The sequence below is a fragment of the Bubalus bubalis genome, chromosome 3 (genome assembly GCF_019923935.1).
Source record: "Bubalus bubalis isolate 160015118507 breed Murrah chromosome 3, NDDB_SH_1, whole genome shotgun sequence".
NCBI lineage: Eukaryota > Metazoa > Chordata > Mammalia > Artiodactyla > Bovidae > Bubalus > Bubalus bubalis.
The window spans coordinates 152,721,132-152,736,244 of record NC_059159.1 but is presented as its reverse complement, the minus strand read 5'-3'; the positions used below and the strand labels follow the sequence as shown (position 1 = coordinate 152,736,244).

Genomic DNA, 15,113 nt, shown 5'->3' with positions numbered 1-15,113 from the left:
GGCTGTTTATGAGCCAATCAGAGTTATTGGTTAAACACTTCTCTACCAGGCCAAGGTGGGAAGGAGAGGGTAAAAGTTAGAGAAAAAAAAAAAAAAAACCAACAAACCAACTTGGGTGAGAAGTCTATAAAAACTGGGTATTGCGAAAGTTCATCCTATTTGGCAGCTGCTGCCTCATCCACAGTTTCTGATAGATCCAAGAGGACTCTCCTCTCTCAAACTGTAAGTAAAGTACCTCCTTTGTCTACCTGGAGAATACCAGGGAGTCAGAGGTTAGTGATAGCACTAAGCACAGAGAAGAACGTTTGTTGGCTTTTGTTTTCAGGAAAAGTGTGATGGTGGCTGAAAGCGTGGTGATCTGTTGAAATAATTGTTTTCCTCTCTACCCATCCTGGTAGATCCAGACCGATCCAGTTACCAGCAGTCCCTGTAAGAGGGCTCTTTTGAGTCTTTGGCTTAGGGAAAACAGAGTGAATAGTCCTATTTGGTTAGATTCTACTCAGTTTTTGAAATGCCTGCTTATTTCTGCTCCCTGCATAACAACTGCTTATTCCAATGATTTATTTACATATCTATCTCCTTATGTAATTTTCTTCATTCTCTTCCCACACCTATTAAAACTTGCACTGAAGTTTCTTTGTCACAGAAATGAACTCCTGGCTTGTTTTTCCCTTCATCTGCACCCACGGCTCAAATGAGAAAATGGAACAGGCATCACGGAGCATAGTCGTCCTTTGATTATGAATTGTCAAACATTTCCCTTATTTGATACTTTCTATAACATTTCCTACTATAGAAAACGTATGAAAATCCTACAGCTTGAGATATTTAAAATCAAAAGCTGCTGATGTATTTTGCCATAGTTGTTCTACTATCTGAAGAATAGGCATGTTGTGAGGATATGTTGCCTTTTAAAATAAACTTCTCTTTAAATAGTTGGGGCTTCCCCGGTCACTCAGATGGTAAAGAATCTGCATGCAATGCAGGAGACTCAGGTTCCATCCCTGGGCCTAGGAGATTATAGGTACCTAGAGTTCCATTAGCTGATGTGGATCCAGCAGGGCTCCTGCTCCGCCGCCACCATCGCTTGAAGCAAGGTTCATCTGCAGACGATCCAGGCCCAGGCTAGACCTGAGGTGCTGGGTTAGGGAACAGAGTATAGTTGCTGTAAATCTAGGGTTCCTTTGGTTTAGGTGCCAGTTTAGAGGAAAGAGCAACACTCAGGTCTCTTTGTGAGCTGCTCCACATGTGTTCAAAGGCACCAGGGATCAGGCTGCTTTAGAGCATCTCACTGGACTTGTCACTATGGAATCAGATACATAACAAAGCTGTGGGCATGTTCCTGCATCTGTATGTGAAAGTGCCAAATGCAGTGCCTGACAATCATGGGCTTTCAGTGAATAAGCCCCTCATGTCTTCCTGAAAATCCACCTGCCGTGTACATGGAGAAGCAAATGAATTCTCTACACCCTTATATTCTCCAGGAGTTAAATATTGATATTTTACACATTATTATATTTTCAGAGAGTCTCTTTAAAGAAGGCAGAAAGAACTATATAACAGGGTTTCATCTGTTATTCTGCTGAAGAAGGATTGGAAAAAGAATTCCAAGTCATAAGCCAGTAGAATGTGAATTACAGTCCTAAAACATGACAACTTAGAAGGGGTATCAGACACATTCTTCCTGGGCCTGAATTTCCTCATCTCTAAAGTTAGCAAGGTCGATACACATACCTCTGAGTTCACTTGTAGCTCTGTTTTCTGTAGTTACCTTCTATTCATGTATGTTTGTGCTCGCAACCTTCTCCCAGATTTGCATATGTATTACCTGATAATATGGGGCTTCCCTGGTGGCTCAGGTAAAGAATCTGCCTGCAATGCAGGAGACCTGGGTTTTATCCCTGGGTCAGGAAGATCCCCTAGAGAAGGGAATGGCAACCTACTATAGTATTCTTGCCTGAAGAATTCCACAGACAGAGGTACAGCCCATGGGTTCACTAAAAGTCAGACATGACTGAGCAAGTAACACTTTCATTTATACCTGTTTATTATGTTTAGTAAATAATGTAATATATAAACATATTCACTGAGAAATAAAACATTAAAAAAAAACCATAAAGTGACCTATGAGAGTCACCCCACCCTATTTCATTCCCCAGGAGTAAGCTCAGTGTGGTTATTCTCTGCTTATATAACCCATAAACAGTATGTGTGCATACCATTTTTGTTTAATTTAAAAAAGAGTGACATTATGTATTGCACACTTTTCTGAAACTTGCCTTTATTTTTTTCTTAATCATATAATGTAAACAACTTCCTATCACACTTTTTAAAAAGTTGGCATGAGACCTTAGTAAGCAGAAGCTTAGGGACACAGAAATCATTCTCTATCATTACCCACTTCCAGCTGGCCTCCTCTCATCGAGTGGTGAACATTAGCCTGTGACCCTGTTTTATGATTAACAGAGAAGCAATATTTGTGCTGATGTGGTACAGAACTTTAATCCCTCTGTAGAAGTTTAACTTCTCGTAAACAGTATTGGTTCGATTTGACCTTTTCTCTGTTTTTTTTTTTCTAGTTGAGTCAGCACACTCAGACTGAAGCAAATCACTTGGTAGTAAACAGAAATATGGAACTCCATTAGGAAATTATTTTTTTAATTAAAAAATGAGAAATACTGATTCCAGAATTTTCATAAAGCCTCATAAAAAGCATCCTCATGTTTATTATGTGATTCCACAAATACATTCTAAGCAACTACAATGAGTAGGTTGCTCACAGGTCACATGTGATCCATCTGGCAGTGAGACAACCAGAACAGATATTACAGCCATTTAATCCCTAGTAAGCTAAGACTCAGAAAAGTTATCAATTTGCCCATGATCCCAGTGAGGAAGAGGCAGAGCTGGTCCTTGAACCCAGGTCTGTCTGATCTACTTCTGTGTAAATGTATCAGATATTTATGAATTGGTAATGTGGTGTGGGGTTAATGAAACATAGCTGAAGGATTTTTGGTACTCTGGCGGGAATCACCAAGGACATTAGAGTCACCCAAAGGCCAGTTCCTTTTTCCAGTCTCACTGTTTCTGTGGAAGAGGGAGTATTCCTCCTTATCCCAACATGTGCCTTATTAGCTATTTGTCCTTGGACAAATAATTAACCTATCTTCCATCTTTTTCTTATCTATCATATGGCAGAGGGTGTGGAAAGGGGGGAAGCCTGGCTACCTTTTGAGATTATTGTGAGGAGTGCACTTTATAATGCATGTAGAGCAATTAGCAGAGTGCATGGCAGTAAATAGCATTTGCTATTATTGGGCTATGTTTTTCTTCTGTTTTATTAAGGAAACTTTTTTTTTTTTGGTATTTTTCAACTCCTTTATGACAGGAGAAAACTTTAGAGGAGAAATCTAGGCTGAGAGAGAAAATTTGTGCTTTGGCTTAAAGTTCACCAACCTCAGGTTGTCTTAAATCTGACATGAAGATCTGGAGATCAGGTCCAAATCTAACAGTCCCTGACTACAATTTAGGAACTAACATATAAACAGGGGGAACACTATCTTCGGGTGGCTGGGATATAAAGGGCATTGGAAAATTATCTTCTTTGTGATTATTTCCCGCTACCTGTTCTGGTACCCCAGTGACAGCATTGTGGTTCTATTCTCAGAGTTAAGTGTTGAAGCGAGAGTAGCCACAGTGAGCCCCATCAGTTATACCTTGTCAGGAATTAGTTCAGTAGCCACTGACTTCTCTATCAAGGGATACAATACTGACAGCTTGCTTTGAAAAGACACAGAAAATATCAAGATCGATTTGCCATGAGAAGGACAACTGGGTGCTCATCCTAGGTGGGACCTTGGAGAAGTCAGTTAGCTTCTCCAAGTCTTAGCTTGTTCATTAATGCATGAAGATAATACTTGTCCTCATTATCTCATTGTTGAATGGATGGAATGAGAAGTGAGGGGTCCCTTAGTTTCCAGAAAGTAGAAAGCAGACACAGGGCATCTACCCTGTGTGTGAGTATATGAGGGGAGAGGAGACAGAGGAAAGGAGGAGACCACAGGGTAATCTTCACTGCCATTTTTTCCTTTAATAATCCAACGTATTCTAACATCCAAGATGAGAATCCTGTAAGCTTGCATTTTCAAGACTAGCTCTAAGTGGCAGCAAACAGGAGCAATGATCCCCCTTAGATGACCACTACTGAGAAGTTGCTTGGATAGGGGATTTTTGAGCCAGAGTCTGTCCTTGCCAAAGCAATGAAGCTGAGAATTACTGGAGCAGGAATCAAAACATGACGTTAGCATCCTTGGATGCCAATGTTCAGCCCAGAGGTTAGGAAAAATCCTCTCCGTCTGCCCCAGATAGTCTCACAGGTGGTTGAAGATAAGAAAAAGGAGACGCACTCCATCCTCTATGTCCCAAAGCTGAAGAGAAGTTAAATTCAAGGCCAAATGGCAGCTTCTCCTCTGAAGCTTGCTGCCTAGACAATACTCTGGTGAGACTATAGGCAAACAGAGTAAAGTGAGGAATGGCCACAGAGGCAGAAAGCTTCACTATCCTGGCTTCAAAGTCAGCCAGGGAGAGACAGTCGATTACTGCCATGATCCCTGTTTGTCAGATTTAAGTAGATCACTCATTAGTTGGTTGAGTTATAAGATCAGTCATCCCAGTGATTTCCTGAAAGACATTCTGTTTAGGATCACCATGACATTTGGCATCCCACCTTCATCCATTAGGGCTAATTGCAACTACTTCAGCTTCAAAACAGAACAGACCTCATTTGTTTAGCTAGTTGTAGAAATGGGCCAGAAATGTCAGAGGAGCCTGTGGGGCTTTTCTGCACACCTGTTGTCTTGGGCATGAATCCATGTGAAAGACCCACAGTTCAATTCACAACTAACTCTCCTACACTCTTTTCCAGACCTGTCACCATGGCCCACCAGTTTCCAGCCCTCACTTCAGAACAGAAGAAGGCACTCTCAGAAACTGCCCGACGCATTGTTGCCAACGGGAAGGGGATCCTGGCTGCAGATGAGTCCGTAGGTGAGCGTAGGAAACATCACACTACAAACATCCTCCTGATTCTCCACTTAGCAAAGACAACTGGATCATATTCTCTCTCCTCTCAGAGGAAATAAAGGTTTATGTACACAGGAGGGGGAACAGAAGACTCAGTAAGCACAGACCTTTTGTGTCTTGTCATTCCAGAAGGCAGATTTCTGAAAACCAAGTGAACAGGCTCAAGTCCTACATCCCAGCTGTAGCAAGGCCAGGAACTCAGTAAGCAGGATGAGACCTCTGCCCCTGATGAGAAGTCAGTGTAAAGCCAGCCAAGGATGGGCGGTGAGAGTAGCGAAGTGTCAACATCAGGAATGGGGCAGAGCTTGTGACTGAGAGCAGCTCAGGATGGCACAAGGGAGGGCCTCAATGGCCCCCTGATAAAATGACAGGAGTCAGAGAAGTCAAGAGCCTGCCTAACCCCTCCTTCCACTGTCTATACGTCCGGTCGGATCAGAGCTGGACCAGGGAAGAGCTAAAGAGGCCTGAGGGCCTTGCAGCCCCATTTATATCCAATGGTGGCATACACCTTGATGACACGTCCAGCACATGCTCTTCCTCACCAGCATCGTGACAGCAGCCAGGTCTTTTCCTGGGGAGACAAAAAAAAGAGAGAGGAACTCTGAGTCACTCAGTCATGCCCAACTCTTTGGGACCCCGTGGACTGCAGTCCACCAGGCTCCTCTGTCCATGAGATTGTCAGGAGCTCTGAAGATCTAAGTAAAAAACGAGCATTGCTGTCCATCCTGGTGAGGATCAGTGGTTGGTATGGAGGGGGTTGGCAGGGAAGCACCAGCCTGTTCCTTACACTGCCTTCACCCGCCCATGTAGGCACAATGGGGAACCGCCTGCAAAGGATCAAGGTGGAGAACACGGAAGAGAACCGCCGGCAGTTCCGCGAACTCCTCTTCACTGTGGACAGCTCCGTCAGCCAGAGCATCGGGGGTGTGATCCTCTTCCATGAGACCCTCTACCAGAAGGATGGCCAGGGAAAGCTGTTCAGAGACGTCCTCAAGGAAAAAGGGATCGTGGTGGGAATCAAGGTGAATACATCTCGCTCCCATCTCACCACAGCCACACTCACAACACAGAGGTTGGGACAGGGCCAACACGAGGAGCACTCTCATCATCTGATTGCTCTTCTCACTCCTTTCCATCCTCACCATCCCACTGAGAAACAGATCCTCTTCTCGAGCTTTCCAGTACCGTCTTCTTTCAACCATTTTCCTACAAAGAACTTAATCTCTTTGTGTCTCCATTTTCTCATTTTTAAAATGGGAATAATAGTACTTTCCTCATAAAGTTCTTATAAAAATAAAGTGAGCTTGTAAAACAGTGCCTGTCACACCATTATTATTTAGTTCATGATAGTTATTACCGTCAAAACACTGTTCTACTGTAACTAGGTCTTCCAAAACTTCACGAACTTCTCAAGAGTGATCATCTGTATTTGTTGAGTGCTTACAACTCCAGGCGCTCATTTACTCCTCATAACCTCTAGAGATAGACTCAATTATTATCCCTATTTTAGAGATGAGGCAAGAAAACAGAACTACAGGGAGTAGTATAACTTGTCCACAGCAAGGCAAAATTGGAGCCGGTTCGAACCCAGACTGCTGCCTCTTGGGCTCATGACCATAGCCTCTGTTATGTTGACAGTAGAGGCTGCATCCCTATTCCTCTTAGCTCCTATAAGAGCACAGGGCTTAATATGTGCAGCGCTCGATTAATGTCTCTTGAGTAAATGAATGAATCATTTAAAGGAAGTGGCTCTTATACGGGCACCTCTTCGTCTCAGGTGCTATCAGATTACTTCTTGCTTCTCAAGCTCCAGGCCTGTGCTTTCCATACTTTCCATCCTCTTAGGGTTGATACCCTTACACTGTTCTTTCCGGATAACTTCACTTCTACTGTGGACTGAATTGTGTCCCCTCAATGACTAACGTACTTTCCTAATTCAACTCCTTGGTTTGTGAAAGATGAGAACTACTATTTAGCACCAGGGGCTCTGCTTGTATTTTCCAGGGACACCTGACACCTGCTAATTGTTAATTATTTATATTCACAGTTAGATCAAGGAGTTGCTCCGCTTGCAGGAACAAACAAAGAAACCACCGTTCAAGGTGAGGATTTTGCCCACTGATATGAATCATGCCAGTATATGCCAGAAATGAAGACAAGCAAAGAAGTGATGGAGGGAAACAAACTGACTATCACGCTAGGTTTAGAGGCACACACCTGTTCTTCAGCCCCAGCTACTCTATTTAACAACTGTATGCCCTCAGGCTAGTCACTTACATATTCTGAGTCTCCATTAAAGTGAGATAGCAATATCTACTTTGCAGAATAGGTGTGGGAATTAAAGTAGACACTGCACATAAAATGCTTATCAACAGTGCCCTGGACAGAGAAGATACTTTATACTTGGGAATATTATTTTAGAAAAATCTAGCAGCAGTAAGAAGGAAAGATCCCAAGCTATGGGGTCAGACACATTTGGGTCTGGATGCTGCTTCCATCACTCACTAGATAATCTTGCAAGAGATAGGTATAAGCCTATCTGCCCAAGAGATAGGTATAAACCATAGCACTGGGTTAGCTAAGCAGACTAAATCTCAGCTTTGTCTCTCTTTAGCTATTCAAACTTGAAGTTACTTTACCTCTCAGAGCCTCAGTTTTTGAATCTTTAAAATGAATATACAACTATGAGTTATATGACTATTAGGTTGTAACAGTATAACAACTATTAGAGTTGTTATGATCATTAAATGAGATAAGATGTGCAAAATATTTAGAATCATGCCTTGGAACACAGTAAGTACTAAAATATTAGTTTACTCATTTTATAGAGTATATAATATGTATATCAAAATTAAATTTATTAAACACAGATCTTTTGACTTAGTACTGGGATGTTTATTTCTTTGCTGTATGTTTTGGGTCCTCAAGCTCTGTGACTGAATGCTAAGCAAAAGGGGAACCCCTTCACTTTATCAGCAGCAGTCAGGGATGCAAATAAGCCTTTCTCTCTCATGACTTGCAGGGCTTGATGGCCTTTCTGAACGCTGTGCTCAGTATAAGAAAGATGGTGCTGACTTTGGGAAGTGGCGTGCTGTGCTGAAGATTGACAACCAGTGTCCATCCCATCTTGCTATCCAGGAAAACGCCAACACCCTCGCCCGCTATGCCAGCATCTGTCAGCAGGTGCTCTTCCTTACCCTTGGCCTCAAATACAGTAGGCAAGAGTTTTCTTCAAAGCCCAACTTTCTAATTTTACTGTAACTATACATGATCCTTCCTTTTCTCTCACCACTATAATCTGATGCCATTTTTTTTTTTTTTTTTTTTTTACTACTTATACTAGGGGTGGTAGAGTAAGATTTGGTTCTACAAGGAACCAAATGAATCCAAAAGGCAAACATAATCAAGTGTGGCCTTCTACCAAAGCACTATAAGCTGAGTCTTGAAAACCATCATCTCTTGAGGCCAGGGCATTCACATGTCTATGCCCCACCGTGACCAAGGACACGAGCCTCTTAATCCCCAGCTCAAGGGTGACAGCCTTGATCTGGTTCCAATTCAAGTAATTTGTTGGAGGACGGTAGCTTGATGCTCAAGTTTCCAACCTGTTGCAAAGTGCGTCTGGGATCCAACTTAAGTCTGATTTGCTTGTGTGGGTACAGTCCTGGGGTTACCAGAATTGTGGGCACTTGGAGCTTCCCAATCAGAATTGAAAACATTGCTTGAATTCCTTAATTAACCCATACAAGAGGCATCTTTATTGGTGATTTAAACTTGCCTGCCCTAAAAGGATGACATATAGGTTCTGAGGTAGTAGAATAGTCTCTAGAATGATATACAGAAATAGAGTTTGCATTTACTGTACCCCATTTCAAGGAAAACTGTTTTTTTCCTCACTGTTCTTTTTTAGCTAAACCACAGATGCTCACTAGATATCCCGTTAAATTTATTTTCATTGACTTTAAGTCATTTATATGATATTTCTCCATAAGGGCTTCACCCTATACCAGTTGGAATGTTAAATATCTTAAGGAAAAGATCCCAGTGAACAGAGCTTCATTCTGTCCCCTCTATTTTTCTCTTTAGAATGGTCTGGTACCCATTGTTGAACCAGAGGTAATTCCTGATGGCAGCCATGACATGGAACACTGCCAGTATGTTACTGAGAAGGTAAGTCTTAAACATAAAGGTGGCAATGCCAGTTAAAAAATCTGTTTTTAAGTAACAGTTGTTACTTATATCTCAGCTGTTACATGTGAAGTATTCTACGGTTAGAATCATTATGTAGTGTTGAGAAGGTAAGGAGGTATTATCAAACCTTCCACTTTTGGGGGCACATGGTACACTCCTTGTGAAAAAGCAGATCTGCATTACCAAGACTAGGGTTTAAGCATCCATATTCCCAGTTGTGGGACCTGGGGCAAGTCATATCATCTTTTTGGACCTCATTTCCATTATGTTTAAGAGATTTTAAAGTAAGATGAGGCTTCCATGAGAAAATGTAATTAGAAGGTGATTTTTTCACATATGACTTTCTAAATTAGCCACATACATCTGTACGAAAGCAAGAAAGTCCTCAGTTTCTCCACTTGCAAAATGAAGTGGACTGAAATGAGCTCTGAAAGCACTCCTGCCTGTAAAATTTATATTTTTATGATCACTCAGCTTCTATGGGGATAGAGAATGGAGGCTGATTTGGATGTCCCCAGTGAATTAAATCAAGGCAGACTCAATTGACCAAAGGGAGTAATGGGAAGGAAGCAGTGAGGGGCTTCTGGGAAGCAGAGCCATCCAGGTAGTCCGTGCAGTGAGCAGCTAGGGGAGGGGCAGCAGGGACAGGCTGGCTTGGCTGTGGTTTGCAGGCAACTCCCTGATTGAGCCTAAGGGTTGGTTGGGAAGCTTTGGCCAAGCAATGTGTGGGAATTCCTTCATCCTCCTTCCCTGCAGTATAGAAGTGACTCTATACTGCAGAGTCAGATGACGCCATGGCCGGCTCCGGGTTTCACCTATGTGGGTCATTTGTCCTTCAGGTCCTGGCTGCTGTATACAAGGCCCTGAATGACCATCACGTTTACTTGGAGGGCACCCTGTTGAAGCCCAACATGGTGACTGCTGGACATGCCTGCACCAAGAAGTATACTCCAGAGCAGGTGGCGATGGCCACGGTTACGGCTCTCCACCGTACTGTTCCTGCAGCTGTTCCTGGTAAGATTTTCTTTCTTCTCTAACTTGAGGTCTTAGTCCTCACTCTTTGAAGGACTGCCAGAAGCATTTGCATATGTCCAGGACTCTCCTTCCAGCCATGAAACAGATCTCTGTTATCTCACAGGTAGCCAACACTTCTCCCTCAAACTGCATGATGCCACCTATCCTGAGTCCATCAAAATACATACAATCCATTGATTTCCTTGACATTTCACTGCCCTCTTATTTACTAAATCCCTTCTCTCCTCAGCCCAGCTAGCCTCAGCAAAGGCAAGCTAATTTCTCCAACCTAGTCCCATGCAAATCAAGTGGGGAAAAGATTGAGACATGACATTTCTTTTAGGCTCCTTGCTTGCTTTCTCAAGCAGGGTACACAGCCAAGATTAGTGGAGTGGACTGGCTTCTCTCCTTCCAGGCATCTGCTTTTTGTCTGGTGGCATGAGTGAAGAGGATGCTACTCTCAACCTCAATGCTATCAACCTTTGCCCTCTACCAAAGCCCTGGAAACTAAGCTTCTCTTACGGACGGGCCCTGCAGGCCAGTGCACTGGCTGCATGGGGTGGCAAGGCTGAAAACAAGAAGGCAACCCAGGAGGCCTTTATGAAGCGGGCCCTGGTAAGACACTTCTTCTTATGTACTTAATCAAGTGGCTACTTGGGACCTGGCTCTCATTGCTTTCCTCAGGCCATGATGGACTCCAGAGAGTGTCTACCAGGTATTTGAAATTGTGGCATTAGAGCTTAGTAGGAAAGTCAAGGCTGGAGAGAGTTTTGAACTCTCCACACAGGGAGTATAATTGATGTTAGTGGACTGAAGGACAATTTCCACAGAGACACTTTAGAGGCACAATGAAGAGGGCCAAGGAATGAACATGGGATATCTTTCATTTTGAGAAGATGAAGAGGAGAAGCCACCAAGACAAGCAGTGATAATATATATTAAGATGAACTAAGGATTCTAGGAGCAAACAGAACGAAGTTTCAAAGTGTCAATAACAGCACCCTACAAAGAGGTTAAAAATAAAGGTGGGAAAAGGCTTTGGAGATACTGGCATTGAAGGGCATATCAATGACCCTCAACAAAACGGGTTCAGTAAAGAAAAGGTACCCATTCAAGATGCTTGTCAGGAAAAGACACAGAAAGGTTACCAAGAACAATGAGGACAAAGAAGGGTCTTATTCAACTACTAACATTCCTTTTTGAGTACCTATGAACCAAGGATTGGGGTGAACAAAGCAGACACAGCCAGTGCCTTCAGGGGACTTAAGAGTTTAGCCAAATAGGAAAGAGCTTGGCATGTTTAAATGTAAAGCAGAAGGATCCAGAGGAGAGATTAGAGATTAGGAAAGGACAGAGACTTAGAGGAAACAGTGCTACATGAGACAAAATGTTAAATACAGGTGGCAGAGTTGGTCTTAGAAAGGAGGGAAGAGATAGCAAAAAAGGAACAGGATGAGTTTGGAATCAAGTCTGTAGAGGTGGAGAGATGCAGTGGTTGATCACTGATTACAGGTGACGGCATCTGTTGAGAGTGATAAGGGAATGGAGATTTCGGTCTTCACAGTGGGGAACTTGGAATAGTTGTTGAAGTAGTTGCTAGGAAATTGACCAGAGGTTATGGCCAAGCATAAAGCAAGGTGCAGTTGAAATGAATTTGTTTGGTACATTAAATTAGATCCTGAATGTTCCCGACAGCATGTAGGATGATTCAGATCAGCCTAAATGGGAAAGAGCAGGGTTGAAGAATCAGAGTTTAACAGGGAGAGGGAACAAATTTGAGTGATAGCCTTATCCAGCTTGCTGCTGCTGATGAGAGCGGAGCCTGGGCAAAGAATCAGGTGTAGCCAAAAGTTTGATGATAAGGCAGTAAAGGAAAGGAAGGCTACAGAGAAGCTAAAAACATCATCTCAGAGGTGTAAGAGAGCTGTGAGATTTTAGAGGTAGTGCTTTACCTTTTGATGATGATGGGTGTGGCTCTGCTGGTGTGTGGCTGATGAGGTGGGAAGATACAGCAAATATGATGAAGGGATTATGCAAATAAGGGTTAGCCACACAAATGAAGAGATGCGAAGCTTGTCATCTAGAACAGTGGTTCTCAAGCTTGAGCATGCATCCAAATCACCGGAAAGGTATGTTAAAATGCAGGTGGCTGTGCCCAGCCATGGAGTTTCTGATTCAGAAGGTCTGGGGTCAAGCTGCAGAATTTCCATTTCTAACAAGTGTTTAATTAGGTCCATGAAACCTAACTTCGAAAATCATTGTAGATGTAGAAATAAGTCCTGGAGAGATCAGAAAATGGCAACAGTGACTTGAAGACAGGTACTGCTAAGTGGCATTTGAGTGTTATGATAGGTTTCATAATTCTAAAGTCAACTTTAATTGGAATTTACACAGGGTATCAAATGATATTACAATAACAACTACATAAAATTATATATTCTTATGGACAAATATATGTAGAAAATGTAAAACGTATTTAAATTTTTTTTTTCTTTTTGCTATAGTGAAGCTTCAGCTACACTTGCCTGATGTTTGGCAATATATCTGGTCATTTTCCTAGCAGACTACTCAACAACTACTCCAAGGTTCCCAAATTGGAACTGAGATTTCCTTTTCCTTATCACTGTATGAGTGAGAAGTTTCTCAACTTTTATTTCTAGGACAGTTGTTGCAGTATTGCTGGTGTTAAAAAGAAACCTTCTTAGTTACAGCAGAGTTCAGGCTTGCCTGAGAAATGCTCAGAAAACGGGGATTTTAAAAAGGAAGTAAGGATAAAAGCATAAAAGGAAGGAATGGTATCAGCAGCAATATTTAGCAAAACCACTGTATGGAAGAAAAATCTACATGAAAGTGTAGCTGGTTTCAAATGAGAAGCAAAGAGGGTCAAGATCAGGTTGCTCTAACTCTGTCTCCTCTCTCACACTTGTGTTTTAGGCTAACAGCCAGGCAGCCAAAGGACAGTATGTTCACATGGGCTCTTCTGGCTCTGCTTCCACCCAGTCGCTCTTCACTGCCAGCTATACCTACTAGAACCCGAGGCTGACCAGCTTGGCTCTGGCACTCTAGGTGTCTTGGTAGGAGGGCTGAAAGGAAACAACAACTTTTCAACTGACCCTGGAAATTAGATGAAATTAGGTTGCAAGCTACTGGAAACACAACACATGTTAATTTCTTAGACATAAGTGGAAAAAAAATCAGTTATGGAAACATAAGTCTGAATATCAGAGATCTGATGAAATCTCACCCAATGGTTTCCTTACAACGCTTCTAGCTCCCCACACCCCAAAGAGTCTATCTAAGAAAAGAACAAACTTTAAAACAGAACCAGCTCTCCATCCAGATCACCAAATGAAATACCTTCCAAGCTGAGTGCAAAGAAGCGCATCTTATTAAACAGTCTTAGCAGTGGTAGGTTATACAGGAGACAGCTGCAACCAAAAAATGAAATAAAATGTTCTACAAACCTTCAGTTGGTATCAGGTTTTACTTTGTGCTCTTGCTTTCAAAGGATTTGATACATTTCATTACCTTTGAGTCTATAGACCTGCCATTAGCATCAGGATCCTCAACATTGGTTGCTCATTGGATTAACCTGGTAAAATTAAAAAACCCAGGATGTTCAGGCCATGCTCCAGCCAAGTTTGAGAAGTACTAAGCTAGATTTCAACTTTGAGGGTATTTATAAATGAAGGCTATTCATATGTGAAGCAAGCTACATTGTAAAATGATTCCAAACAACATATGGAGTTTAATAAAGCAATCACTGTGACGTTGGTGCTTGGAACATTCCTCATCAAATGGCACAGGTTTTGTGACACAGGACTGCATCTTCCTCTCACATCCAAGCACACCACATAGTTTTGCAGGAAGAAATATTCACATAATTATGCTTATTGGCTTCTGATTTTCAGAATTAACCTATAAAAGCATTAAAGACAACCATAGTTACAAGAGAGAATTTAATTATAACTTTGGACAACATAATAGTAATGATTTTGGTGAAAAAAGAAAGTAATGTTTTAACTGAGAGAAGCTGAGAAATTCAAGAGGGAGAAGATGTGGAGGAAAGCAAAGAAAACAGTAATTTACTTAATGGGGAGTCAGGCTACTACTTGAAATTGGTGGAGTAAGAAGTAGTGCTTTAAAAAAAAGGTCCTTTAAGTCTATTAAAATACAAGGGAAATGGATTTAATCATTAAAATATTCCTACCTATAACAAAAATATAGGAAAAGGTAGTAAACTGAATTCTTTGTCTGGAAGACAAAGTTTTCTAAATATTACTTAGAGTGGATAAATTAGGAAGTAGAGGCATAAACATATGATTTAGAGGAATAAGACAGAATTAATTCAAAGGGACTTCTGAGGAAAAAGAAGGGAATGGGACACAGGGAAGATGTTTACTTATGTGCTTCTACAACATTTCAGTGTTTCTTTCCATGTGGCTGTATTACTTTTCTAAAAACAACTACTAATATATTCATATAAACAATTCAAACCTACTTAGAGGTTATTTAACCCAAGGCTTTCATTTTACAGATGATAAAACTGAATCTAGAGAAATTAAATTACTTGAGACAGTCATACATTTAGGGGTTTTAGGGTAAAGCTGAGAGATTAGAATTTAGGTCTTTTTCTCCTATAATGGATGCACGGTAAGGGAAGAAGGTAAGGGCAGGGCAACAGGCTGTGTTCAGTACCTCTGCCACTGGCACTATAGATCTTTTAGGTTTCTTTTTGCATTCATCTACTCAATCAGCAAGTAGTTGATGTGCTAAACTGTCCTGAATGCTGGTAACACTTGATGTGACAAAGCTTTCCTGCCAGA

At 41.8% G+C, this 15,113-nt stretch overlaps 1 protein-coding gene and 1 long non-coding RNA gene across 2 annotated transcripts in view; one reads left to right on the top strand and one right to left on the bottom strand.

The window, feature by feature from the left end:
- LOC102402091 overlaps positions 1-5,886 on the bottom strand; it is a 32,332-nt gene extending 26,446 nt beyond the window's left edge. Inside the window, exon 1 of the long non-coding RNA XR_328392.4 lies at positions 5,190-5,886. This is a non-coding gene — a long non-coding RNA (uncharacterized LOC102402091). The remainder of the gene's footprint in view (positions 1-5,189) is intronic.
- On the top strand, positions 68-13,756 carry ALDOB (aldolase, fructose-bisphosphate B). The gene is made up of 9 exons (XM_006067868.4): positions 68-222; positions 4,925-5,046; positions 5,893-6,104; positions 7,130-7,184; positions 8,105-8,265; positions 9,169-9,252; positions 10,113-10,287; positions 10,703-10,902; positions 13,222-13,756. Exons 2-9 carry the CDS (start codon positions 4,935-4,937, stop codon positions 13,315-13,317), a joined length of 1,095 nt encoding a protein of 364 aa, XP_006067930.4. The 5' UTR covers positions 68-222; positions 4,925-4,934; the 3' UTR covers positions 13,318-13,756.
- The last annotated feature ends 1,357 nt before the right edge of the window (positions 13,757-15,113 follow it).